Source organism: Panicum hallii, chromosome 7 (genome assembly GCF_002211085.1).
Source record: "Panicum hallii strain FIL2 chromosome 7, PHallii_v3.1, whole genome shotgun sequence".
NCBI classification, from domain to species: Eukaryota; Viridiplantae; Streptophyta; class Magnoliopsida; order Poales; family Poaceae; genus Panicum; species Panicum hallii.
Window position 1 is genome coordinate 44,386,002 of NC_038048.1, and position 27,557 is coordinate 44,413,558.

Genomic DNA, 27,557 nt, shown 5'->3' on the forward strand with positions numbered 1-27,557 from the left:
AGGGTTTTGGTTGTATAAACTACTGTGGCTAGTTTTTTTAGCAGATAAACTAATAGTAGAAGCATATCATCTCTCTCTCTAAAAAAAAGATGCATAAATTCTGAAACAAACTAAGCATTTCTTTGAAGGCCAAAATGAGTAAGAATGGTGCTCCACGTCCATGCTATGCATCGAGAAGAAGCTAGCCGACGTGGTATGGGCATGGTTTTTGGGCACTCCATCTCTGTCTTCAATCTTTGTTTTTCTCCATAGGACCACAGTTCCTTCTTGGATCATTCCCTCTTCCACCTTTGATATCTGATTTCACCCATCGCCGGTATGAAGGCAAAAAATAAGTACATCGCGCTCCCAAACGCTAGAAATTCGAGCACACCCTTTGTTACTTTTATGAATGCAGCCTTTTGCGCTGGAAATGACAAATGCAAGTGACAATTTCTAAGAAGGTACAATTATTATCATGTAAACTCTCTGTCTCTCAAAATTTATACCCTAACCCATCGAGTTTGGCTTTTCCCTTCCTAATGAACAAGCCTGGTCCCGTGACAGCCCAGGGCTCAATGACCGAGGTTTAGAGCCCAATTGGCACAGTTGAGTTGGTGACTAGGCTGGTTCGGGCCACTTCTCGTGCTGGGCCAGATCGATCGATCTATCTATCTATCCTTCACCGACGTAATTTGGGCGCAGACTTAGGCCCCAAGTCCATCGGATTCGGCTGCTGCCAGCATCGCGTCGAATAGCATCGCCGCCTGCCCGGCCGGTGCCCGCCGCCGCCTCCGATTCGCCCCACTGCTCGCCGCCTTCGCCGCCGCAGCCCTGCCGGCCCCGCCGCTCTCTGCTTAGCGTCCGTCGCCCGTGTCTCGGTCTTCTCCCCTTCCGCTGCCTGCGCGGTCCGCACCTCCTGAGCTGCCCGCCCGCGCCGTCGTCGCCGTCGTCGCGCTCCTTCGCCGCGCCGGCTCTCTCAGCGTCGAGGGCACGCTAGCTCCTCCTCCTAGATCGTTTTCTGGGTAAGCTAGCTCCCCTCTGTTTGCTTGTTCAGCGTCGATTTGGTAGCCGCGAGGCTCCCTTTGGAGCGTCTCCACCGGTTCGGCGGGGTTAGGGTTTCATAGGGGTTTCGGTCGTGTCCATTTGTCGATGCATAGTGCTTACGATCTGTTGAACGTTAACATAACATGCTCTAACTGATTGTGAATTCGTGTGGTTTTATATGTTCAGGTGGCGAAGTGGGCTGATATCCGGTGCTGATTTTGAGTTTTGGTCATGGGTGCTGCTGATGACTCGAGAGATGCGGCGTTGGACGAGATGGAGGTGGACGGTGGTGAGCGGCACCGGGACAGGGAGAGAAGGGACAGGCACAGGCGGGACGAGAAGGAGCACCATGGCAGTGGCAGAAGGGACAGGGAGAGGGAGAAAGAGAAGGATAAGGACGATAGGAGGAGGGAGAAGGATGACGGCAAGCTTAGGGATAGGGAAAGGGAGAGGGAGAGAGACAAGGATAAGGATAGCAAGCACAGGGACAGGGATAAGGAGCCAGAGCGTGATCGTGGCCGTGACCGCGACCGAGGCAAGGATCGGGAGAGGGACCGAGGCAAAGATCGGGAGAAGGAACCAGAGCGGGAGCGGGATAAGGAAAGGGAACGGAGGGACAGGGACAAGGAGAGAAACCGCAACAGAGACAAGGACAAGGATAGGGCGGAGAGGGGAGACAGGGAGAGGGAGGATAGAGAGCGTGAGAAGTCAAGGGGGAAGGGTCGTGGAGAAGATGATGTAGATCTGTCCAAGGGCAATGAGGGGGATCATAAGCCGGGAGTTGATGCTCCAGGGGAGGCTGAGCAGCCCGCAACCGCTGAGCTCAGAGATCGCATTGCGAGGTAATTCCTTAATAATGTCTTTTTTCTATTCTTAATATTTTTGCAGTTCACTAACATGTTGTGCACCTATATATCATCATTGGCCCCAGTTCAGAATAATTTATGTGATAGAGCGACTCCATGGAACTTCTTAGAACATTTTTATGGGCATAATCTTTCCGCTATGTTATTTGCGTGATGCTAGATCTTATTGATGCATTGATTAACTCAAGCCAGTACACTTTGGAAACATGATTGATCTTACCTTTTGCTTTCATATGTACAAGACATTCAAAGTTGTGGCAGATGGAATTTCCGTTTCCACTCTCCAGCACATTTGATGTGGATATGAAGTGCATCTTTTTTTCAATCAGTCTTGTGTCGCTATAATACCTGCAGAACTCTTTTGATACTGATACCTGCACAAATAGGTTTGTCAAGGTTCCCATGTTTGAACAATTCGATAAGGACTGACCTGCAGAGGGTTGAAGTTCTCAATAGATAAACCTTTACATAAAAAAACAATGACAATCTAGAATAAAGCATAAAGATCATACAAGCTCAAGGAACATCCTATAGAGTTTAGGTCTTTAGGCAGCAGAAACCTTTATGATTCATAGCGGTCTATATGATAATGAACCACAAGCTATTCAGTGTAATCTGTTAATGTCATATCTTAGTTCTATTTATAGCATTGGATATGCTACCTGCATTCCGACTAACCGCTGCTCTGCAGTGCTATTCATGTTTGCTCACAAAACATTATTCATCTAATAATATGAGTTTCCATGTTAGCAAAGTACAGCTAAACATATCATAAATTTGCATGTCTTATCTCTCATCTCCATTCAGCACAATGGAGCCTGCAATTAATGCTAACATCCTATAGTAATGTTTTCTCGTGCTGTCAAATTTTGCTGCTAAGCAATGGGGCATGCAAATAATTTCTAAATCAGGTTATTTCCTTTAGGGCAAAGGAAGAAAGATTGAAGGACAAAAAGGAAGGAGGAATACTGGACAGTGACGATGGGGCTTCTGAGATACTGTCATGGGTGGGAAAGAGTCGTAAACTTGATGAGAAAAGGGAAGCTGAAAAGGAGAAAGCATTACGTCTTGCACGAGCATTGGAGGAACAGGTGACAATTGCCAATTATTTTTGGATATACTGTCATGAGTTATGTGTTCTTTCCTAACCGTAGTTTGTTTTGATGTCAGGATAATATATTGGCAGATAATGGTGACGATGACGATGAGGAAGAGGAAGATAAACAAGTTGGAGGTAGTGGCATTATACAAATCCTTAAAAGTTAGAAAGATCTCTTTATGGGAACCACTAGTTGCTGGCTAAATGCTACTTTTTTTTTGGTTTAATTCATTAGTGTTTGTTTTTAATACCGTGATGTAACATGTTTTGTTGTTTTCTGTTTTGGGAAATGCAGATCACTTATCTGGTGTTAAGGTTCTTCATGGCCTTGATAAGGTATTGGAAGGTGGTGCAGTTGTCATGACTCTCAAAGATCAGAGTATTCTTGCAGATGGGGATATCAACGAAGGTAATGGGTCGTCTTTTCTTTTTATTTTCTTTTCCTTTTTATGTATCTGTTCTCAGTCTGCCCATTTTGTCTAACTCAATACAATAATTTGTAGAGGCCGATATGCTTGAGAACATAGAGATTGGTGAGCAGAAACAAAGAGATGAAGCTTATAAGGCTTCAAAGAAGAAAGGAACTTATGATGACAAGTAAGTTCACTATGTTCATAGCATGGTTGTGCTTTGTCTTGTGGATCTTGTTTCCCCTAATTTCCATTTTACTGGCTGTGTGTAGGTTCAATGAGGATTCATCGTCAAAGAAATCTATACTCTCACATTATGATGACCCTATGGAAAATGAGGTAAACATGGTGTTTAGCTTCATTTGTTTGCATTTCCTGAATATTTCTGTAATTGTTTTGTCTTTAACTTATCAGGGAGTGATGCTTGATGAAGGTGGACGTTTCACTGGTGAAGCAGAAAAGAAGCTAGAAGAGGTAATTTGTCTTTTGCCCCATAAACCATGATGTGCAGCCAGTGGCATTTTCTGCTCTAATTTCTTCTTGGCAGAATGTGAACATTACATGGGCAACTGACTAATTTTTTTTTATGTTGCCAGCTCCGGAAAAGGATCGAAGGTGGTCATGTCCAGAAAAAGACAGAAGATCTTACTTCCACCACGAAGGTGTCAACAGACTATTTTACCCCTGACGAAATGCTTCAGTTTAAAAAACCAAAGAAAAAGAAATCCCTTAGGAAGAAGGAGAAGCTGGACCTGGATGCACTTGAAGCAGAAGCGATTGCTTCTGGATTGGGGGCAGCTGATCGTGGGTCCAGGAAGGATACTAGGAGACAATCTGCAAGGGAGGAAGAGCAGAAGGCTGATGCTGAAAAGAGAAGCAGTGCATATGAAGCTGCCATTGCAAAAGCTGAAGAGGCATCGAGAGCATTGCGTCCGGAGAAAATTACGCCTTCTAAACCAGCTGAAGAAGAAGAACTTGTTTTCGGTGATGATTACGAAGATCTGCAGAAATCTCTGGAGCAAGCAAGAAAGTTAGCCCTAAGGAAGCAGGAAGAGGCTGCTGGTCCACTGGCTGTAGTTGAACTGGCTACTGCAACCAAGGGCCAAGAGGATACAGATGCCATAGAAGGAGATTCACAGCAAAATAAGGTTGTTATCACAGAGATGGAAGAGTTCGTGTGGGGACTACAACTGAATCAAGGTAACCAGTTGTAACTATTTTGCATATAGATTTTAAAAATGTGCTCTGGAGTTCACAACTAATCAGTTCTTACATATTGACTACTATTCTTATCTTTTACCAGAAACACGCAAGCCAGAAGAAGGTGATGTGTATATGGATGAAGATGATGATGGCATGCCTTCAGATAATCTTGTCAAAGATGAAACAAATGGGTTGGCAGCAATGGAAGAGGATGCTCATGCAGAAAAACCAGTAAAGGTTGAGGAGGAAGAAGTCAAACCAGATGAGGTTATACATGAGGTTGCAGTGGGTAAGGGTTTGGCTAGTGCTTTGAAGATTCTTAAGGAGCGAGGAAGCCTCAATGAGGGCACGGATTGGGGAGGCAGAACTACTGACAAGAAAAAGAGCAAGCTTGTGGGTGTCGAGGATGGACCTAAAGATATTCGTATTGAAAGAATGGATGAATTTGGCCGAGTGGTAAGTACACACCCACACTAGGCCTGCCATGAATAGAAACAATATGCATTAGTTTACTGAACTGCATTTTGCTTTTCTCCTTTTATGATTTTAAGCAAGAACTGAGTAGCTTCTTTATATACATTATCAATACTTTCGTGTTTTCATCAACATGATAATTATTTATTACTACTTTTCCTGCAATTTATGTGATGCCAGGGATAGCAGATGTGAAAAACGGCAATTTTATCCTGAACTATTTTTTTCCCCTCTCTCAGATGACACCTAAGGAGGCATTCCGGGATCTTTCACACAAATTCCATGGTAAGGGTCCAGGAAAAATGAAACAAGAAAAACGGCAGAAGAAGTACCAGGACGAGATGAAAACCAAGCGGATGAAATCTTCTGACACACCATTAATGGCCGCGGAAAAGATGAGAGAGGCCCAAGCTCGCAACCAAACACCATACCTCATTTTAAGTGGCAATGCAAAAACAAGGTATGCCGACGCTTGCATCGCACTTCTAACATCTGTAGTTCTTGTTTCTGTTGATGCTACTAAGCCGTCATAGTTGTTTTAACATTCTGATATGCATTTGCCACAAATATTACTCCCTCGATTTGTATTGTGTAGGACAGTTATTTCTTTACTAATTTCCCCTCCTTTGGTTTGATCTTGAGCCGTTATTTTGAAAAGGTTCTGTGATAACATATACTGGCTTTTAATCTTGAATGAGCATCAAGTGCACGACCATATTTCGGTGTTTAATGCTAGAACATGCTAGCTTCCAATGCAAACTTGCGGACCATTGAAAAAGGTTGTGAGTGATTTAAATTTATATCTTTGGTTGAACTTAGTGGCTTGCATGGGAGATTCCTTGTTTCCACTCAAGATACGTAGTAGTCAGTCTCTTTTGTATTGACGTGGCTTGCTAACTTGGTGTGATTTTGTCTTTGTTAATATTCTCCAAGTTTTCCCGATGAGGTGGCTAATCTAGTTTCTGTTTGTATTTCAGTCAAGCAAGTGACGCTAGCAGCTTTGCTACCGTGGAGAAAGAGCACCCTGGGAGCCTGACGCCCATGCTTGGGGACAAAAAGGTTGGCATGAGCATTCCCTGCTGTCTTCTGTAATTTGATTGTGTATTAGGCCCTATTTAGTTCCCAGGCCGTAAACGCAAAATTTTTGAAGGAATCTTGCTATTTGAAGTACTAAATGAAGTCTATTTACAAAACTTTTTGCATGGATGGGCTGTAAATCGCGAGACGAATCTAGTGAACCTACTTAATCCATATTTTGCAACAGTGATGCTACAGTAACCATCCGCTAATTATTGCTTAATCATGGATTAATTAGCATCATTAGATTCGTCTCGCGATTTACAAACCGTCTGTGCAAAAAGTTTTATAAATAGATTTCATTTAGTACTTCAAATTGGCAAGATTCTTTTAAAAAAGTTTTTTTTGCGTTTACACGCAACGAACTGTAAACTAAACAGGCCCTTAGATGATGGGCAATCCCATATTCGGAGTTCTGCTACTGACTTACTGGTTCTTTGGCAGGTCGAACACTTTCTGGGCATCAAACGAAGTGCCAAGCCTGGAAGCTTGCCTCCGCCAGTCCCAAAGAAACCGAAGAACTGAACCTGCAGTGGTCGTAGACTGTGAGTACTACTAGCAACCAGTGGTAGCCTTTTTGCTCATCTGCTGCTGCAGGCATGGAGCAGATTTTTGTTCGAGACACCGACAGCAACAGCGCCACATGCCAACACCACATGCCGAGGCTACCCCCAGTACACTGGAAATGTAAGAACCTGTACATTTGATTCCAAGCTGATCGCGCTAACACTCTGACACGTTCGATGGCATTTTGTAATTCAGTGATACGTGTGCATATGCTTGGCCTGCCAAACGCAGATACTGAACCCCAGAGGTGACGGATCTAGATATTGTTCCTGCGACACCCGGTTTCTGTTTTGACTAAACTGTAGTTTTGATGTTATTCGGTGTTCGGTTGCGGGCAGCATTTAAGTGTCTGCATTAGGGTTGACAAACTTATGTGGTGCCCCAAAGACAACTTAAAGTGGAAGCATGTGGCAAGTAGTACTTACCATGGTCTTGATTGGTAGATCTGCGGGAGCTACCTTCCCTGGTTTCCCTACCCTAGCAGTGGTCTCCAGGAAGGCGCCCAACATCCCAGACCGATGTACCTCGTGCACAAGCACAAACAAGCTAAACTTTTCCGGAATGATGAAATATCCTACCCAGCCAGCGCTTATCCTTCCCCCAATCTGGGCACCTTTCTGTTTTTATAGTTTTTTAATGTGGGATTCTCTGTTTCACCACGAATCGAGCCAAGCCCCTTCCTGCACGGCGCCGTGCGGTAACAGCAGCACATGGCGTGGTAAAAGGGGGGGAAAGAGTGGCCGGGTTAGGTTGGGTTAATTGCGGCGACCGAACGCCGAATCTTTGCCGCCGCTAGATCGCCTCCCAGAGTGGGAGGTTTCATTGAGATCCTTTTCTTTCTGGCCTGGCTCTACAGTGCAGGCATTATAATACGCCGTCTGGGTGGTCGTTGGAGATCTATCTGCCGCGGATCTGAGAGGAGAAAGGCGACGAAGCGAGCACCACCCTCCTGGTATTAACTGATAGCGGCCGGCGCAAAAGGTGTCCATGAGTGGCATCTTAACGGTTTCGGTTGCTTGGGAAGGCGTCATCTGCACGTAGATAATGTATTATAAGCAAGCGCTTACAGTAACCTCCATTATTGAAGGTGTGATGAGACTGAGGCGAGCAGCAGCCCGGGTGGCTCGGGCGAGCGAGGATGCAGGATGCGTGCTGCAATGCGCGGCTGCTGCAGTTGCTAGGCCGCCGCTGAGGGGAAGCAGGAAGCCAGCAAACGGACGAGAGGTGTGAGAGGAAAAGGGGACGGGGACGACGCGGGGTGAGGAGGCCCCCCCGCTCGCCTCTACGGAACGCATGGGGCCGTGAATAATTAAGCGCGACCTGCCACTGGCAAGCCTCACATGGGCGGGATTATTAGCGCGGGTGGGTCGGGGCACCACCAGCACCGCCGCCGCCGCCGAACGCCACCGCCCCACCCCCCGCGCGCACCTACACGAGTTAAGGCCACGCGCCGGCGCCACCACCATCTGGCCCCGTCCCTTCCGTTCCCTTGCTTTGCCTCGCCGCCTGGCTCGCTGCTGCTTCAATTCACTTGCCCGCTCCGTCTCGTGCGAGAGGGGCAAAGGCCGCTCGTCCCGGTCCTCCTCTCCTCTCCTCCCCTCTCTTCACGCGCACGTAGACGATGCTCCCCGCCTCCGTGCCGTCCAGTCGTCCACCACGTAACGGCCCTGTGAGACACGTTTCCTCAATCAACCCCTTGCATCCACAGATCACTGATAGTTGGGTTATCTATTTCGCTCGAGGAGTCGTATGAATCCATCCAAACTTTCATTTAAAAAAGAAGAAGAAGGAGAATCCATCCGAACATGGATGCAAGTTAACGCTAGTACCATCCGCTAGATTATCCAGATGGAATCTCGGAGACAGCGGCGGCCTGCGGAGTCGTCCCGCGACCAGAGGTACCGGGCACGAGCAATGGACAGTGGCCACTGCTGGACTAGCAGTAGCTCGAGGAGCCGCTTCCGACGCAGCACTGTACCCGTACCCCCTCACCTTTTTCCCCTCCTCCTTGCGAGGGAGAAGCCGTAGACGCGGAGTACCCGTATAGAGCATCCCGAATGCGTGCGTGGCAGAGTAGCATACTTGCCGGACGGGGGCCCTCCTGCCGTGCGGTTGCAAAGCGGAGGGAGGGAGCGAGGAAACCGGCCAAAAAGACGGGGCCGGCAGCTGCGCTCGGTTGGTGGCTGGATCTACCTATCGGGGCGGCCGGGGCCCGGCACCGGCGCTGCCACCGCCACCACCAAGGGCACCAACGCCTCCACCACCACCACAGCACCAAAGAAAGACAAGCCAGCCGCGGGCGCGCATGTGAGCATCATGTGACGGAACAATTCCATTCCGTTTGGACGCACCCGCGCCCCTTTCCACTTGTGGCACGCGTCCTCCTCCTCCAGTCCTCTCCCCTCGCGGTTGCAGCAGCAGCAGGCTGCTGGTCTGCCACCGCGAGCCGCGGAGCGGAAGGGATTAGGGTTTGGATTAGGATTAGGATTAGGAGGGCTGGTTCAGATCCAGAGCCCGTGGGTTTGTGATGAGAGGCGCCCGGGAGACGGGAAACTTACGTATTCCATGGATCCTCCTGAGGTACACGACGGTCTCGAACCAGCACCGTTGCTTTATTACTAGTTAGCGAGCCTGCCTTAAATTTTCATTATGGCACGGCACATGCATGGCGCTGGTGTGTGTACCACTTCCTCTACTACCACCACCACCACCGCCACTATGGTGCCTGCTGCTGATAGTATAAGCGCAGCTGGCCGCGTTGTACTCTGCCAACAGATGCGTCCCGATGAAGTCTCTTCTCGCCCGCTCTGGCACCGGCAGGCAAGCAGCGAACAGCAATGGAACCAGATGCATGGCTTTCCCCACTCCCACATGCATGCAGCGCAGCCGAGCAGACGGCCGGGGTGGCCGTCAGGCCGTGGCTGGGTCCGGGCAGGGCCAGCGGCGCGCTCCCATTCGCGGCAACCAGATCCGCGCATTTCCACGCAACAGTGCGCGGCCTCTCCACTATCTCCAGCTCTCCCTGGCTCCTTGCCTCGCCTGCCCCGGCCGGTCGCTGGCGCGCTACTGGCAGATCGATCCATCGGCCGGCCTCGCTCGCCCATGATTTGGACGAGATGGTTCGGGGCGGGGGGCGGTCGCTCGGCTCTGCTGGCTCGGGCTCGTGTCGTGCGCCGACCCATCCATCCTCGGCATCCGTTCGGACGGGAGGCCCCGTTTCCGGCCGTGCGACGGCGCAATGAATCCCCTGCGGGATCGGGAAACGTGGTTCGCGAGTCGTGACAGGTGACTTGCCATCGCGCCACCACTACTCCCCTGCCTGACATCATCCGAGCGCACTACCCCGCGCCGCCTAGCCCACCAGGAGAAAAAAAAAAAGGTCCAGAAATCCCGCCGCCGGCCGGGTCAAACGCTCGAATCGAACGTGTCCGCTTCATTAAACTACTTGTGGTTAAAGATGTACTGCTCCTGCTTTGACCGCCGGGCGGATCAGCGAGCGTTAACAAAAAAAGAAAAGAAAAGAAAGAGGCGAGGCTGGCGTTCGGGAACGGGCGACGTGTGTCTGAGCCAGTCCCCCCGTTTTACCCGGGGGCGGTAACTTTACCGGCTTGACAAGACAGCAGTCCTTATCCGCAGCGGACAGCCTGGCGCCTGATTGAATATGAGCGGCGTGGATGGGAGTAAAGTGGAGCGGGATATATGCACGCAGTGCCTGCTGGCTGCCGCTCTACGACTCTCTCCGGTCAAATCACCTTTCATTATGCGTCCCGCATTATTATTGGCAGGATAATGTCAATAATGATGCTAGGGGAAGGGGAAAAAACAGAGAGAGAGAGAGAGAGGGGTGTCGATGGCAATGCGTTGTCGCTTTTGATTTCTGTCGCGTTTCAACGTGGGGTAAATGGTCGTGCATGGCCTACACGCCCCTAGCTTTCGGTCATCACCACTTTGGAGATTCTTTTCCGCCCCCCTCCAGGCCTCCACGCCCTGAACCCGAGAGACCAGAGGCAAGTACACTGTGAAAAAACATTCCATTATAACAACAGAAAAAAAAGGGGGAGAGAAGGCGAGCCAAGTACAAGCTCTGCGGTGTGTTCAGCTGCTGGATCTATCCATGTACGTGCGCGCCAGTGCATCTGTTCATTTAAGATTCTCCCATTTCTCTTCAGCCTTCACGCAGAATATGGGCATTTTGGTTTTGGATTGGCCAAAATCACAGAAATTTTGAGTTGATGCTCAGATGGTCATGCATGACTCTTAGACACCGTCCAGGTCCAACCAAAGAGTGAAAATTTTAGCTCAACTCAGAACGCGAGGCAGCAGGCGTCCAATGGGAAGGTGGCAATTTTTTTTTAAAAAAAGTCACTGGGTGATTTCGAGACAGTAACAGTGGCATTAAGCATGGTAACCGAGGTAGCAGTAAAAATGTAAAAAAGGTTAAAGGTAACTCGGGAGCCATTTGGCACTTGAACCACACCCCCCGGGGCTAACCACATGGGGCATATATATACGCCTTTCCCCCCACCGCTCCAGGCCTCGCCCCCGATGCCCTCCCCGTCTCACTGACGGTGGCCCCCGCCGCCCACGCCCGCCCGGCCCCGCTCGTCGGCGACCCGCGCCCCACTCCCTCCCCTCCACCGCACCGGCGGAGAGATCCGGCCGACACCGGTGAGCCCTCTCCCGCCGCGCCACCGGGCGGGCACTCGCCGCATTTTGGTTTGTTTTTCCTTTTTTTTCCTTTGGGCGAGGTGACGCGGAGTGTAACCGCTTTCCTCGTGGCCCGTGCCTCGCAGGGTTCGCTTGGAGGCCGGCGAGCCGCGCGGGCTGGGCGCCGGGATGGAGGCGGCCGGCAAGCGCCGGTGTCCCGGATCTCGCCGGCGGCGCGTCTCGGCAAGGTGAGGGGAGGATGCGGCTCAATTCTCTCGTGTTCAGCTTTTCCGTTTCCATTGCAAAGTGGGATGCTCTGTTTTTTTTTTCCTTTTCCTTTGCTCTTTCAGTTTCTGAGAGTGTGCAAACCGTAGTTGTAAATTGCCAAGGAAACTTTGCTTTTGCTACTGACTCAGTTCCTGCTGGTGGAGGAAATGGCGGTGAATTGGTTGGGGAAAGGTGTTTGTTTCCTTTCTTCTTTGGGAGGGTGGAGTGGGTTGGAGCCAGAGAGTCTCTGATTTCTAGTGCATTTTGTTCTACGAGTGGCCACCGGATATAGTTTGTTCTCTGCTTGTTGATGAACCGATTTGCAGTGAGAACAGGCAGTTTATTTTAGCCGGCACCTGGTAAATCTTAGCTAGTTTCCGGTCTGTTGTTATAGTGAAGGCTTTCAGGCTTTTTGTCCTGCTTCTGGAACAATAATGACCAAAGGAATCGCCGAATCAGAGGGGGCTTATCTACATATTTTGTTTTCTCGATCTGGAGATAACAGATAATGCAAATGTGCCTAGTAAATGGCTGCCGTATTTCTCTCGTGAAACTTGTTTAGGACTGAATATGCATTAGGCTTAACTAAACTTGGAATCAACCAAGTTAGCAATGCATTGATATTTCTTTTGTTGCTGGAGTGGATTTGTTAAAAATGTAGCCTGGTAGTGGAAACGACTCACAAAGTGCTTGTTACTTTGTGATTTATTGGTGATTGATAGGATCGTTTGGCTGGTTGAGTTAGGGGAAACGACTCACAAAGTGCTTGTTACTTTGTGATTTATTGGTGATTGATAGGATCGTTTGGCTGGTTGAGTTAGGAGTCTACCGTGCAGCAATATTCTTGCTGATACTGGTATCAACAGCCAAAGAAGAATATCTTTGAGTTAGACTTCAAAGAATTTTTTTTTTATGGGAGAGTGTATCTTTGAGAGTTTTAGTGCTGTAGTTTATAATTCTATTTGATTCTTGATACGGCAAAGTCTGAAATCAGCTCTGAAGATATTTCTTAGCAAGGGATCAACTATTAAGATGAATGTTTTGGTGTGGTCTTGTATCTGACATAGAAGTAGCTATTATATACTCTGTTATTAATCCAGAATACCTGTGAAGCTTATCAACAATGTTGTGCAGTTTTACATAGTTTCTCTCTTGTCATTTCCAGAGCTGGCCTGTGAACTTTGTCGTTTCGGTACCCTCGATTTTGACTCATAGATCAGAGAAAGAATGGAAGAGTTACAAGATTGCAACTCGACAAGCCTGGTTGCCCTTCCAGGCTCTTTGGTTCTGCATCTCTTTAGGCTGTTTGGTCAGCAGGATCAGAGTTCATGGCAGAAGTACATACTAGCTTACTTTCTGTTGGTCAGGGACGAATACTTCTCTGGGGAGTCGAAGACACACTCTGATGTGTTCTGTGATATTTCAGAGTTAGATGTCTTTCCATATGCTACAGATCTGGGAAGTGAAGAACTTGAACTGAATGAGCAGAAACCTATTCTGAAGGCTCAGTCGGGAGGTGATTCAAGTGGCAACAGATCAAATGATTGCTACTTTCCAGGCCTTCATGATGACCTGTCTCAAGACTGCCTTGCTTGGTCAAGCAGATCAGACTACCCTTCCCTTTCTTGTCTGAATAAAAGATTCAATTTGTTAATTAACAGTGGATATCTGTACAAATTGCGAAGGAAATATGGCATTGTTGAGCATTGGGTGTATCTCGCTTGTAGCTTGATGCCCTGGGAAGCATTTGATCCCAACCGAAAGCGGTGGATGAGGCTCCCGAGAATGCCATGCGACGAGTGCTTCTCCTGTGCAGACAAGGAATCGCTTGCCGTTGGGACACAGCTGCTTGTCTTTGGCCGTGAATATACTGGCCTTGCTATTTGGATGTACAACTTACTGACTCGCAGTTGGTCCCGATGCACTCCAATGAATCTGCCCCGCTGTCTTTTTGCCTCGGGAAGCTCAGGTGAGATTGCTATTGTTGCTGGTGGGTGTGATAAGAATGGACAGGTGCTGAGGTCTGCTGAGTTGTACAACTCAGAGATTGGCCGCTGGGAGACTATCCCAGACATGAACTTGGCCAGGAGGCTCTCTTCAGGTTTCTTCATGGATGGCAAGTTCTACGTCATTGGGGGCGTATCAAGTCAGAGGGATTCATTGACTTGTGGAGAGGAATACAACCTTGAGACAAGGACCTGGAGAAGAATACTTGATATGTACCCTGGTGGAACCAGTGCTTCTCAGTCACCTCCTCTTGTTGCTGTTGTGCATAACCAGCTCTATGCGGCTGACCAGTCAAAAAATGTGGTCAAGAAGTATGACAAGGCAAATAACACCTGGAACATACTGAAGCCATTGCCTGTTAGAGCTGACTCATCCAATGGTTGGGGCCTGGCTTTCAAGGCTTGTGGTGACAGATTGTTGGTAATCGGCGGCCACAGAGGGCCTCGTGGAGAGGTAATATTGCTGCATTCCTGGTGCCCCGAAGGCCGGGAGGATGGTGCTGACTGGGAGGTGCTCTCGGTGAAGGAGCGTGCGGGCGTCTTCGTTTACAACTGTGCAATAATGGGGTGCTGAGTTACCTTCGCTTCAGTACATGCCGCTGGTTTAGCAAGCCAACAATTTCTTGTTGCCCTTTACCCACCCTTTATAATGACTTGTAATTCAGAAATGACACACCCCCTTTTCGCGGAGCTCTCGATTGATTGAATGTTTGGTAGAGAGCATAGAGCATTCAGTTCAGTTTACCTGGAACTTCCTGTTTTTTCTTTTCCCTGTTAAACTCGTTCAGAATTCTTTGTTCTTGTCTAGTATGAATTTTATGCAGTATTCGTTATTCATCATCCTTGTTGCGAAGTGTGCCTGCCTGCTGTTGTCCTGAGATAAATCTCATACCTCAATTTTCAATGTACCGTACATCCGTACTGATGTTCAGAAATCTCGCAGTCAGCTCGGACAGTTCTGGTTGCCAGTCAGAACTTTGCTGTATCCTAGGGCCTGTTTAGTTCCTTCCGCAAAAACGCAAAAAGCTGTAAACGCAAAGATGCCAAAGGAATCTTGCTAATTTGGAGTACTAAATGAAGTCTATTTACAAAACTTTTTGCATGGATGGGTTGTAAATCGCGAGACGAATCTAATGAGCCTACTTAATCCATGTTGCAACAGTAATGCTACAGTAACCATCCGCTAATTATTGCTTAATTATGGATTAATTAGCATCATTAGATTCGTCTCGTGATTTACAACCCATCCATGCAAAAAGTTTTGTAAATAGACTTCATTTAGTACTTCAAATTGGTAAAATTCCTTTGCAAAATTTTTTTTTGCGTTTTTGCGCCCTGATCTAGACAGGCCCTTACTTTCAGATTATTCTGTACTGCCTAATAGCCATCCAGTGTCATTACGAGTGATATGCACAATTTTTTCAGTGAAAGAGTTTGACCGGCGTTTCCCAGAATAAGAATAAAGAGCCTGTCAACATCGTTTACTTTGCTGATTCGTCAGATCAGTTTGTCAGCTTCGTTTACTTCGATGATGGTTTTGCCTCCTCTGCAGAACATTCTCCTGTGTAGCTGGCAGCAGGTACAATTGCCAGCGACAGACGTTGAATTGAACTGAAACTCTGCTAAAAGAACGCGCTGATGTGTGTACGAATATGTGATCTCTGAATATCGCATCGGGTCAATCTCACTTTAAAAGGGTTGGAGGAGCATGGCATCGATTCCGACAGCATATATGTGTAGGAAGGAGTATTTGACATGTTCATGCCGGGCAGATTTTGCAACGTTCTCGGCGATGATTGATGACGACGGCGACGCGTTTCTCGTCAGAGATCTCGTCCATCGTTTTCCAGGGAAATCGAGCTTTGATCGGTTCTTCGATCCTCCTCGACTGCCTGTCAGCATCCGTGCAAAAACTCGGAGCCACTTGGGCGTTCCTGCACTGTACCGCTGAGATTACATATATTGATTAGCAGTCGATTAATTATTTAAATGTAAATATATTATTTGGGGGCATCAAGAACCTAAGGTTTTTTTTGAGCAAGTACGGCAGGTGCTCGGCCTTTTTTTTGAAGGTTGTTTTTTTTGAAGGGTGTGATCGGCCTTTTCATTTGAGGCAATAAGCATATCATCTCTTTGAGCAAGAACTGAAGTTGTTTCCAATGCGCAAAGCATGCCATCTTCGTTTCGAAATATTTACAGCATACAAAGAAGCAATAAGCTACCTATGAGATCTTTCCTCATAACAAATGAAACAAGAAACTCTTCAAAAATTGCATGTAACCCGGCCCATCTATCACAATTCACACAATATACAAACTGGGGAAAAAAAGAGAAGCTTCTGGCATCCACAATTTCACATGGATGACTGCGTGGGCGTTTCCGACAACGAGAATAGTTCTGTTGTGGTGAACGACGATTTTGTGGTGGGAGAGCGTGTCTCACTTGTTCTTTGCTCCTTGCTGCTGACCTTGAGATCCGCAAAGTCGGTGATCATGGCGGGCCTAGTGATCTTGTCTACGGGGATCCTCTTCTCCCCTGTGAGCATCCGGACAACATTGGTCATGTTGGGACGACGTGCCATTGCGTCCTGTGTGCATAGCAGGCCAATCTTCAAGAACCCGCATGCCTCCTCGACGTCCAGGTCGTCCCCTATGTCGATATCAATGATCTCTTCCAAACGTCCTTCCTCGTAGAGTCCCCATGTCTGCAAGAGCAGCAGCTTATTTGTCAAGTTCAGCAATATTTATTGCATCAGTGGTTCAGGACGCACTGATTTACTACTTGTAGGTTACTTTATCGGATATGTGGCAAGAACGGCCTACCCTTTCAAGAAGGAATTGATCTTCAGAAGGTAATCTTGTATTGGTGTTGCATCTTCCACTAACAATTTCTAAAAGAAGAACTCCATAACTATAGATGTCGGACTTCTTTGTCACTTGACCTCGGATTGCATATTCAGGAGCCAGGTATCCTCTAAACATAAATGGAATTAGAAGTCAGAACTACAGAAAAATATGCGAAAGAAGCTTCACAACCAGGACTTAGGAGTATGCTTACAATGTGCCGGCAACTCGGGTGCTGACATGAGTTGCATTGGGTGGTAGGAGCCTCGCCAACCCAAAATCAGAAATTTTTGGGGTGAGATCCTTGTCAAGAAGAATGTTGCTCGCCTTTATGTCGCGGTGGATAATGGGAGGTCGGATTTCCTCATGGAGAAATGCAAGACCACGGGCAACACCCACAGCAATTTTGACACGTGACCGCCAGTTGAACCGAATGTTACTATATCTGGTTCCTGCAATGGCACAATCAAAATATCTGTAACGATGGAACTTAAGAAGATATTGATGATTGGAGCAGGCGCTAGGCAGAACAATGTGTCACCTAGCAATGTCTGTGAAAGGCTGTTGTTCTCAAGGTAATTATAAACAAGGATTCTGTGAGAGCCTTCAGCGCAGCAACCGATAAGAGTGACGAGATTTTCGTGCTTGATGTCAGATATTGCTGTTAGTTCAGTCAAAAACTCCCGGACACCTTGCCTTGATGTAGCGGATAGAACTTTCACTGCAACTACGGTCCCATCTCTAAGCACTCCCTGATCAACCAAAATTGAATTATAAGACAAGGATTCTCATGCTGTCTTCTCAAGACACTGATCAAATGCTGAGAAATGCTGTGCATATTTACCCTGAAGACCGAACCAAAACCACCCTCGCCAATCTTATTTCCGCCACTGAAATCTTGTGTAGCCTTTCTCAAGTCATTGTAAGAGAAGACTTTCACACTATGTACATCTGGAACAACAAAGCAAGACCATGTAAGAATGGTAAATTGCATGAATGTCAATTGGATGTAGCAGTGACAATAATGCAAAAATTGCTAACCATCATCGCCTTGTACGGCCTGTTCAGCTTTCTTTCCAAACAGAAAGCAGCAACCCATCTTTACCAATACAGTTGCAGATGTGCCCACAGAGAAAAGCAGGAACTTATAAGCAGTTTCTGAAAAAATAAAGATATGTTGATCATCAGCAGAGATTTGAATAGATCAATTGGGATTAGTAAATCAACCTAAAAGAAAAGGAAAGTACAATTACAACTGGTATTGCCAGTTAGTCGTTGGACTCACATGGCAATTATAGCATAAACAACGATTTGTGTCTTATAATGGACAATTGGACCACTTGAGACTTGAGAGAAAAGGGCCAGCAATGTGGAAACACATTGATAGTACGTGTTTTAGATACCTAACCATTTACCGCATTCTAACTTATGAGGTTACTACTGTAAAAGTCTACATGTCGTACAGGATAGGAAGACATCAAAATGTGAAACCACCGAGCCAAGATATTTCAGGCTTCAGCTGCAAGGAAGCTTTAGCCAAGTCAAGGAAGAAGTCAGCCCCCAACTTGCTCACCGGTTTGAAGAAATGAAACAAGGACTGTCGCAATTACTGGTGACCCTATCCTTCCGAAAGGAACCAGCACCTAACGCGGCGGGTGGACCAATCGTCTCCCTTGGAGTGTGGAAATTAGCTAGCTAGATGGCAAATTACCAGTTGCCAGTGATAACCATCTGACGCCGACAGAATGAATGTAAATTGCATCCCGGTTCACGGTGAACTTTTTTTGTACCAGGAAAAAGAGGATGCCTGAATCTTTGCAGACGCGAGGGAACTAAGCAGATGACTTCCTGGTCGTACAGGCACAACTTGAAGTGATTCCTATGTCCCAAATCGTTCTTTTAGATAGAGGAACTAACTTATATGGGCATATGGCACATGAAGCAACGCCAAAACTGAGATGAAACATGCGAAAGGCGATTTCATATGTCCCAAATCAAATTCAGAAGTGGACTAAGAGGATGACGATGATTCATGTCTCTGGAAACAGCCAATCCCAGGCAACGAACCGACGAACGGTGATGCAAAGCCGCAAAGGTAATTGCTGCATCGACTTTGCAGAGTCGATTTCATGAACCCCTACGTGCCACGATTCAGAGATGCAATGAAGAAATAAACGGCAGAAGTCCAAAAATGGAACATGAAATCCCTCTAAAAACCCCCCCAAATAGTAGTCGTTTTAGTTTCTACGCAATCAAGCGCCCCCAGTGAAGCGAAACCACCCTGAGAAGAAACCCCCGGCTGCCCAGCACCACGAAACCAGAGACAAGAGCTACACATCAGTACATCACAGAGCGCAAGAATCACCTGCAGGTAGCAGCGGAGACGCAGCGCAGGTCCCTGACCGGTACGGCGCGCGCAACCAGCTCAGCGAGACGCCCTCAGGTGGGCGGGTGACCGGAGAGGGGGGAGAGAGGGGGGGGAGGAGGAGCGCTCGGCTGGACTACACCTGCACGAACAGGAGCGGCGGCGGTGGGCGTTGTTAAAAGAGGGGGACGCGAAACGTGCGGGGTAGGCGGGGCGGGACGCGGGAGGCGCAAGAAGAAGACGAAGGCGGCGAGAAGGCGCCGGGGGATCGCGAGCCTTTGACTTTTCCTCGCCCCCGCCTCCTGCTCCCCTTGTGGTCACTGACGTGTGGGTCTGGGGCCACACGTCAGTGAGCCAATCCGCACCCGTGCTGTGAACCCGGCAGCTGGAAGTCTCCCTCCTTGTCCCGATTTCTTTTCTGCTTGGCTTGGCGGTTGTGGCTTAAATAAATGGCGGGTGGGCTTAGAAAAAAAAAATGGCCCGGTTGGGGTGGCCGTGGTGGCGACGTCTTTTTTACCCGCGCGGACGCCATGCGCGATGCGCCGCAGCGACGCGGGTGTCGCCGGACCCGGGCCGGCCGCCGGGTCAGCATCGCCGGCCTCCACGTCGGCCCGGCGGCTCCCAGCTGCTCGAGAGATCGGTGGCGCGCGAGAACGACGGGAGCTCCGATGCTGTTTGCCGATGCGACACCTGCGGTCCTTGTACGATGCAGACACGGACACGTGGTGCGCCGTGTGGTAGACCGAGGTCGGTCAACGCTGTTCCCTTCCCTAGTACTAGCAGCAGCGGTTAAAAACGGCGCGGCGTCTCTGGCTTCCTTCTCTCTTTCCTGTGTGCGCCGCGCACACCAGCCGGCGGAGGACGAGAGGGTGATCCGTGGATTTCGGGTGTCCGGATCCGGCTCGCCTTGAAAAAAGATTGGGACGACTTGTTCGTGCCCACACTCTGATCATCCTGGTTGGGATGGCAAGCCATCCGGCGGATCTTCCACGCCGATCGATCAGCAACGGTTTCACCACGGAACTAAACACATGCCAATAATGCTCGCGTGGTTTTTACCGTTTTACCACACCCGTTCACCTGCCTAGTACTAAATTCATTTGATCTGGAGCGTGTTTAGACCAAGTGGCCGAGGCGTCGCGAAGCTGCTGGTCTGGGAAGATTTAATTTGTTGATTGCCTCGGTGGGGCACTGCCGAATATCTCATGCATAGTTAGGCTAGCTACCAGCGATCACCGTCAAAACCAGGCATGCGTGCCTAGTCTATGTACAGTTTAATCTGTAGCCTGCCTCAGTCACTGTAATAATACTCTGCACACACACGCACTCATGCTACAATTAAGCTCCACAAACAACACGGAGTAAACATGGGCATATAGGATCTATAAAAAAACACAAGCAGGTTCAACAATCCGGCCGGTCATTGCAGGCCAGTCTCCGGCCAAAACTTGCCTATCCATCAACCTGAAGATCTGGTAGCTAGCATCAGGTTAGATCTTTTTATATTAATAAAACAAAATCCAAGCTAGTCACAGCAACCAAATCGGCTAAGCCGCTAGGCAACGGAAACGTGTATGCGTGTGCATGTGCCTTCTTCTTTTGTTCCTGGAGTAATCCGTTCAGAAACGCCAGCTCGGTCGGTCGTCCAACAGGCACGCGTGGGCCCGGCCCGGCCGCGCGGCGGGAGGCTTTGGCTGGCGCTGTCACGCTACGTGGACGTGGACGCGAGGGGGATCCCGGACCCGGGTCCGTGACGTGGGCGCGCGGGGCCCGCGAGGCAGGGCAGGCGACGGAAAAGTCCACGGTCGCCGGTTGATCGACCCCGGCGAGCACGCGCGTTCCCACCGGCCTGGGGAGAGCAGCAGGAGGCGAGCGCGCGGCCGGTGCGGTAAAAGCAACCGCGGCTGCTTGCCCCGGTGGTGGTCGAAGTCGCCGCGGCCCGTCACACCCGTCGTCACGCCGTCACCGTCAGGTAGCGGTAGCCGTGCCGCGGCCGTACGCTACGGGATCCGCAAGTAGCGCCTCCGCATCCAAGTTGCGTTCGTGTCAGATCAATAGATCACGCTGCTGCCCCAAGCCAAGCGGTGGTGGGCTGGTGACCGTGAAAGCAGGCAGGCGACCCTGCACACCTGTCCGCAGCCAGGCACCGACGAAGCTCGCTCGCCCGTTGCGCCCGTTGCCGTAGACTCGCCTCGATCGTCGGGCCGTCGTCATGGCCCATCAGGCGGCGAGCCGTGCCGGCCGCCGCAGCTGGGCCTGTAACGGCTATCACCAGCTGGACCGGCCCAAACATAGGACATGCCCCGCAGCAATGTGCGCATTTGGTCTAGTCAATTTTCTTTGTGGATTGGCGGCTGTATCTTCCTCATGTTGAAATGTTTGACGGAACTCCAAACTTTTTCGAGCGCTGTCGTCGTGCACGGTTGAAACATGCATGTCACGTTACCGAATATTATATATATGCCATCAGCTTGTCTGTCCCTCTAGCCGATCAGTTCCTTGTTTAAGTAGGGGCAAATCTTCAGGTTCTGTTCAGCGGCGGCGTACTCCCTGATCTGCCTGGCGCCGCCGGCACGACCACGCCGGAGCAGGTTTAACAAGGTTGATCGGCATGCAAGATTTCGATCTCAGTCAGAAGGCTGCAGCTTTTCAGTCTAGCGTCGCCGGTCTTGTGCAGTCTGAATCCTGGAAAATGTCTGTCCGTCTGTCTGAGAATCGTAACGACCACCCGCCGGGGACCCCGGCAATCCGTTCTACGATCATGGCAGGCATGGGTCGGACTCGGACCTCGCCGGCGAGCCTTACCTAGCTAGTTACCTGCTTGCCGCCCTGTTTCATTCATGGGTCTCACCTGTTTCTGTTTCTGTTTCTGTTTCTATTGCTAACAGGTAGATGGATTCAGGTTCAGGAAACTGACCTTGTAGCAAGAAACTAATCTAATCAAAATTGCAACGCGGTGATTCGCTGAGAGTACATAAAGTAGCATCTATCGTGATAATAACTTCGGTTACCTCCGATTCCACTAGTAGATGGTTCACACGAACATCACATACGTACATATCTTTTATTGGGTCAGATACGCCCTACATCATGATGCGCCCTACGTCTACCTGCAAGCGTATGTAGAATGAATTTTTTTTATATATACACACACACTACATACTGTATGTATAAATAAACTCCCAATTAAACTAGCGTGCCTTCTCCTCCATCGATATGATATGCTTGTCGTCGATGTCCTCGACCGCGACATCCACCTCGGCGTACCCCTTGGCCTCGAACTGCTCGAGGATGCCCATCTCCCTGTCGTACGCCGCCTTGGACAAGGCCGCCATCTCGACGATGCAGGCTCGCAGGTCCGCTTCCTCCTGCGACTTGGGCGGCCGCTGGAGCATCTCCTCCGAGAGGCCGCGGCATTTGCGCGGGGGGCGCGCCCTGATGCGCTGCTCCGAAACCCTCACCTTCACCAGCTTCGTCCTCCTCGCGGGCTCGCCGCCGCTCACCGCCACCTCCCCCTGGCTCGCCGATCCAGGCCCCTCCACCGCCGCCATCTCGCGCTCAGCACCGGGAACGAAGCTGCTTGGTGATGACGCCGATCGATCTCACCGGATCGAGAAGCCGCCGAGACCTCCTCCTTCAGGGGCTTGGCGCTGCGCCTCGGAAAGAGCCAACCGGAACCAGGCGCTGCCACCATCGGCGTAGTGTGTGTGTGTGTGTATGACCAATGGCCTCGCATCGGGGACCTTCTCGGTCTCGGAGACCTGCAGTCCGCCTCCGAATCCAACTAGCTCCGACCCCCGTGCCGTTGATCGATGCGGATCCATCGAGCACCGGACTGGCGACCGCCATCTCCGTTGAGGAGACCGCTGGCGGCCGGTTCGAGTGCTTACACACGTCCATTCGTTCTTCAAGTTCGTGCCTATGGCTACTGCTCCTACCGTACATCGTCGCACGGAACTCCCTCTTCCAAATGGCCAGTAGTAACATGTTGCACCGACGTTCTTATTCAACGATAAATCTCGCATTACCCGTAATGCAAGCACGACGGCTACAGGCAAGCACAAATCCAGATACTAGTTCTTTCCTCTACATGGTTTTGGAGTCGTGTCGACAGACACACTCCCCCATCACACTTTTATTTCTCGTACTCACAGTCCATATAGCAGCTGTCGACAGCACGTAGATAGATACTCGTAGGAGGCCGGCAGGAGGACCTCACTTCACGTACTCGATCCTGACGCCGCCGACGGTGATCGTGTCCCCGGCGCTCGTCGGCACGAGCGACACGACGATCGTCTTGTCCCCGTCGGCGCCGATGTCGTCCAGCAGGTCGCAGATGCCGAACCTCGCGGCAGTCTTCACGGCGCCCTGGGCCTTCCCGGGCCGGACCGCGTGCGGCGCCATCGCCACGCTCCCGGCGCACTCCGCCGCCGCCGCGGTGGCCGCCTCGCCCTGGGACTGGTTCACGAACACGTCGAACTTGACGAACGTGAGGTGGTCGGCGACTTCGATCCCCTCCACGACCAGCACCTCCTCCTCCTCCTCCTTCTCCCGGCGGCTCCTCGACGTCCGGGGCCGCGTCACGGCCACCCGCACGGTCTGGCTCAGGGTCGCCGGGAGCGTGCCCGTGGCGGGCGCCGGGGACCCGGCCTGCGTGGGCGGCTTGGCGTTCAGCCACGGGAGGCCGACGTCCTGGTAGGTGTAGCGCAGCGCGGCGGGGTCGAGGCAGTCGCGGACGCGGACGCGGACGAGGCGGGCGTCCTCGTCGTAGAAGAGGAAGCTGGCGTCCAGCCAGTCGGGGTCGGTGAAGTTGGTGTTGCCGGGGCGGAGGCCGTTCCAGACGTGCCACATGCGGTCGACGTTGCCGTGGTGCGCGAAGAAGACGGGGTCGCGCCCCGCCGAGTAGAAGTTGCCCATGTCCTCGAAGTTGGGCTGCCGCGGGTCGCCGGTCCACAGGTGCACGGGGTTGTGCGGCACGCTCTCGATGCTGCCCGCGCCCGGGTCGGGCTGGTCACCCTGGCGGTAGGGCTGCCCGAAGAAGAGTTCCGTCTTCTTGGCACTAGAGACCATCTGATGTATGTAGATACATATATATGATATATATTCACGTGTTAGCTAGCTAGTTAACTGTTTATTATTATATATATATAATCTATTCTACACGCGTTTGTATATTAGTGCTAAGATATAATTATAATATATTTAAAAAATAGGGGTGCTTTTGAAATTTTTTTATATATGAACCTACTCAAAGTGATAAATAAATATGCGGACATACTCACAAGTGGGGTACTGATGGTGAGAATGGTTATACGTGAGTGTAGATAAAACTCGACAATTATCAGCTAACTGCAATATATATGATGACCTGACGGTACATGATCCTGAGGTTCTGATCGATCTGCTGATCTGTTGGGATGGCCGTGTCGTCGGTACCATTGTAGTCGAGGTCCAGCGTGAACGGTGGCTGGTGAGCAGGGTTGCGCCTCTCGTCGTACAGCGGCGAGGACTGGTTGGCGTAGATCGCCGGCAGCGTCATGCCGCCGGGCGTGTCCCAGTTCCAGAACGGCAGCGCGAACGTGTCGTCGCCGATGAGCTTGCCGAGGATCCTCTCGTGGAAGTAGAGGTAGAACCTGCATGCGTCCAGTTTCGTCAGGTCATCAAGCGGTCGTACGTGCATTGTCTCGATCTCTCACTTTGCGTGGATGCGTCCGTGCATGTACCTGTGCCACGGGAAGAAGAGCCAGCAGTTGTGGATCTGGAGCTCCAGGTCCGGGAACCCGACCTGGTCGTACGCGGCGTCGCAGTAGGCGCAGTGCACGCGCCACTGCTGCGCGAAGCTGCGCGGGTCGTCGTCCGGGAGCCCCTTCATCAGCGACACGGCCCGCTCGTACTTGGCCAGGTACGCCTTGTCCACCAGGTGCGCGGCCGGGCGCACGCGGAAAGGCGCGGAGGCCGGCGGCGGCTTGAAGTCGACGATAGCCGTGCCGGAGCGGTACGGGAGGCAACAGCTGAGGTCGGCCCCCGTGTCGGGGATAGCGGGCGGGTTGCAGTTCGCGAGGTCCGGCGCCTGGATCGGCGCCGCGAGCGCGTCGCCGCCGCCGTGCGACGTCGTCGCGAGGCCGGCAGCCGCCGCGGCCCCGCTGAGGCCGAGGAGCACGTCGCGGCGGTCGACGCGGCCGCCACCGCCGGTAGCCTTGCAGCAGGAGAGGCGCCGCGGCTTGCTCGCGTGCTTGCCGTGGAGGAGGAGGGGGTGGCTGCCCCGGAGCGTCTGGAGGCTGGACGGCGTGCGAGGTGCGGCGACACCTCGCGGTGGCATGGTGGCGCTCTCCATGGCTGCGCTCGAGGTGAACCGTGAACGTGCTCGTGCTGAGTGAACTTGCGATTGGTGGGCACTGTGCCATGGTTCAGGGGGTATATATATACATATATGTAGAGCGTGTTACGTGAAATGTGTCGTCGTGTCGAGGTCTGGTTCGTTGGCAAGCACGTACTTACATACCTCTCGCTCCTTCCAAGACGAGGAGAAAGTAATGCAATGCAATGTACACGCTACGTCCTGTAAACCGAACAAAACTGTCAAAACCTGGTACCAAAACGGGGTAGATCGTCGTGACATGCCGCTAGTAGAGTACTATTGGCTGTTAGACTTGAAGAAGTTCACTGAATCCCACTCCAAGCAAATCGTGACGACACACTAGCACTCAAGTACTCAGCTGTCCGTCCTATCAGTCCGATCCGCAGAGAATTTTGGCAGCACCGGTACAGTGTGCATTACACCGTTACACGGGCAGAATTCAGGATCGAGATACTCACTCACCGATCGCTGCATCATGCAGTAGAGGTAAAGCAAAAGGTCATTAGCTCCCTGTCAAAAAAGAAAGCGGTAAGTGATGGCGATAGGACACATTTTTTTCCTGATCCGTGCGGTTATCTCCCGATCGTAAGGTCTCTTTAGCGGCTCTAGGCTCTAGCTTAGCTTAGCTAGCAGCTCTCTTTCCATCCTGCACGTAACAGTCGAGGCAGATACAGAGCAGCTGAGGATCGGAGTATTAGAGGGTAAAGCAAAAGGGGTGAGGTCGGACGAGTAAAATGCACCGCCGGTTCTTGGTATGGATTGCGCAGACTGTGTGATCAGCTGCCTTGTTCTACATTGGGCAGGTCAGATCGACAGCGACGACGAACAACGGGCTACTGGCTAGTCCAGTTGCAATGCAATCTACGTTTGTCGGCAAGCACGACGTACGTATAGTCTAGGTCCTGTATGCAAGACGTACAAGAGAAAGTAATGTGGTGCACGGTACATGCTACAAATAAAGCAAACAAATGGTAAGGAAACGGCGTCGATCGTGACGATAATGCTGCCAGAGTAGTATAGAGGATGTGTGATGGGAAGTTTAGGGAAGAACGCACACCAAATTCTGCCATACACATACGGGTATGATTATCAATCATTCGCCGTCATTGAACCTACAAATCCTCCTCGCGCCGTTGAACCTCCCTATAGTGGCGCCGCTCGCCCCCGCCCTGCCCTCCCCCTCGTCTTCGGCGGCAGGAGCCGCCGCCTACCGCCATTAGAGCTGCTTGCCCCCACGCCGCCTTCCACCAGCGCCTGCCGTCGAACACTCCGCCACCCTCTGCTGGCTCCCGCCATCGAACGTGCTGCCTCCCTCCGCCACCCTAACCTACCTCCGTTGAGCGTCGGAGATCTCATTGGGACTCCCCGCCACCTCTGCAGGCCACCGGATATCCTCCACAGCCCACGGCCTGCGGTCCGCCGCCTCGCCCGCACCCCGCCACCACTGTCCGCTCCTGGCCGCCACCAAGCTCCTCAATAGGCCGGAGACGATAGCCCACCTCCCACCCCAGCAACCCAAACGTCTTGAAGCCCCGAACCCCCCACCCCCGCCCCGGCAACCCATACCTCCCAAAGGCCCAAGCTCTTGGCGAGAGGTGGAAGAAGGCCGTCGTCGTCATGGGCTGCGGAATCGAAGATGGATTGAAATATGCTCAAATCGCCTTTAGGTGATAGATCTAAAATTTGTAGCATAAGCCATGTATAGTCCCCGGACACATGCGCAGAAATTTGTCAGCATCGCACCTTTCGTTCGCACGCGCATGATTGTCAAGTGCTAGTCCCTACAATGGAGATGACTGTTCAGTGTTCACATTGGATCGGCTCATTCCTGAGCAGCTGTAAAATCAACCAACAGGGAATCACAATGACGGAAGGCCGGACTGGTTGGTGGCGACGGTGTCCTTTTCCTGATCCATGCTTGTAAGCTCCCAGCCGGATCGCGCGGATCAGATGGTGGTAAGGTCTCTCTTTAGCAGCTAGCTGCTGTTTTTGCATCCTACGTAATAGTCGAGATGGAGAGCATCTGCAGTATAGAGGGTAAAAGCTAGCAGAAGGTGTTGGACGGTGTCGAACCGGATCGATCATGGCTACTACCTGCTACAAAAGCGGCCGATTAGGTGGGCGATGCGCCATCGCGGTTACGTACCTTGCCTGCGAGAGCGACCCGATACCTTGCACGAACGAGGAACGACGACAGGTTCCACTTCTACACGGGTGTGCCGCCGGCCGCGCACGCACAGTGCTGCCCGTCGCCGTGGCCACCAATCGTTGCCATGGATGGCGCAGAGGCAGACCTCGCGCCTAGCTTCCGGGTCCAGGCGGCCTTCTTCCACATCGGGCAGGTGGACA

General features: G+C 50.9%; 4 protein-coding genes across 6 annotated transcripts; 2 read left to right on the forward strand and 2 right to left on the reverse strand.

Annotated features, from left to right (window-relative positions):
- Positions 1-713: 713 nt before the first annotated feature.
- Positions 714-7,307, forward strand: LOC112899561 (SART-1 family protein DOT2). Of its 2 annotated transcripts, XR_003230069.1 has the most exons (14): positions 714-1,004; positions 1,213-1,868; positions 2,818-2,983; positions 3,063-3,126; positions 3,287-3,400; positions 3,495-3,588; positions 3,674-3,740; positions 3,816-3,875; positions 3,998-4,601; positions 4,705-5,060; positions 5,318-5,538; positions 6,056-6,137; positions 6,600-6,842; positions 6,918-7,307. XR_003230069.1 is itself a non-coding variant. In XM_025968071.1 (13 exons), exons 2-13 carry the CDS (start codon positions 1,258-1,260, stop codon positions 6,678-6,680), a joined length of 2,520 nt encoding a protein of 839 aa, XP_025823856.1. In that variant the 5' UTR covers positions 714-1,004; positions 1,213-1,257; the 3' UTR covers positions 6,681-7,146. The 2 variants fall into 2 exon arrangements, 1 of the variants encoding a protein (XP_025823856.1); XM_025968071.1 differs by having other exon boundaries at positions 6,600-7,146.
- A 3,947-nt stretch (positions 7,308-11,254) lies between these two features.
- Positions 11,255-14,482, forward strand: LOC112901491 (F-box/kelch-repeat protein At5g60570-like). Of its 2 annotated transcripts, none has more exons than XM_025970419.1 (3): positions 11,255-11,390; positions 11,516-11,617; positions 12,802-14,482. In XM_025970419.1, exon 3 carries the CDS (start codon positions 12,864-12,866, stop codon positions 14,214-14,216), a length of 1,353 nt encoding a protein of 450 aa, XP_025826204.1. In that variant the 5' UTR covers positions 11,255-11,390; positions 11,516-11,617; positions 12,802-12,863; the 3' UTR covers positions 14,217-14,482. The 2 variants fall into 2 exon arrangements, with proteins under 2 accessions (XP_025826204.1, XP_025826205.1); XM_025970420.1 differs by having other exon boundaries at positions 11,261-11,390; positions 12,857-14,482.
- Positions 14,483-15,774: 1,292 nt separating this feature from the next.
- LOC112901185 (cold-responsive protein kinase 1-like) lies at positions 15,775-19,188 on the reverse strand. The gene is made up of 7 exons (XM_025970039.1): positions 18,851-19,188; positions 17,527-17,643; positions 17,330-17,436; positions 17,027-17,237; positions 16,700-16,937; positions 16,465-16,615; positions 15,775-16,346 (listed from the first exon to the last, which is right to left on the reverse strand). Exons 2-7 carry the CDS (start codon positions 17,582-17,584, stop codon positions 15,996-15,998), a joined length of 1,116 nt encoding a protein of 371 aa, XP_025825824.1. The 5' UTR covers positions 17,585-17,643; positions 18,851-19,188; the 3' UTR covers positions 15,775-15,995.
- Positions 19,189-23,065: 3,877 nt separating this feature from the next.
- On the reverse strand, positions 23,066-25,184 carry LOC112900853 (polyphenol oxidase, chloroplastic-like). Its single transcript, XM_025969645.1, has 3 exons — positions 24,574-25,184; positions 24,219-24,483; positions 23,066-23,920 (listed from the first exon to the last, which is right to left on the reverse strand). Exons 1-3 carry the CDS (start codon positions 25,182-25,184, stop codon positions 23,066-23,068), a joined length of 1,731 nt encoding a protein of 576 aa, XP_025825430.1.
- Positions 25,185-27,557: the final 2,373 nt, after the last annotated feature.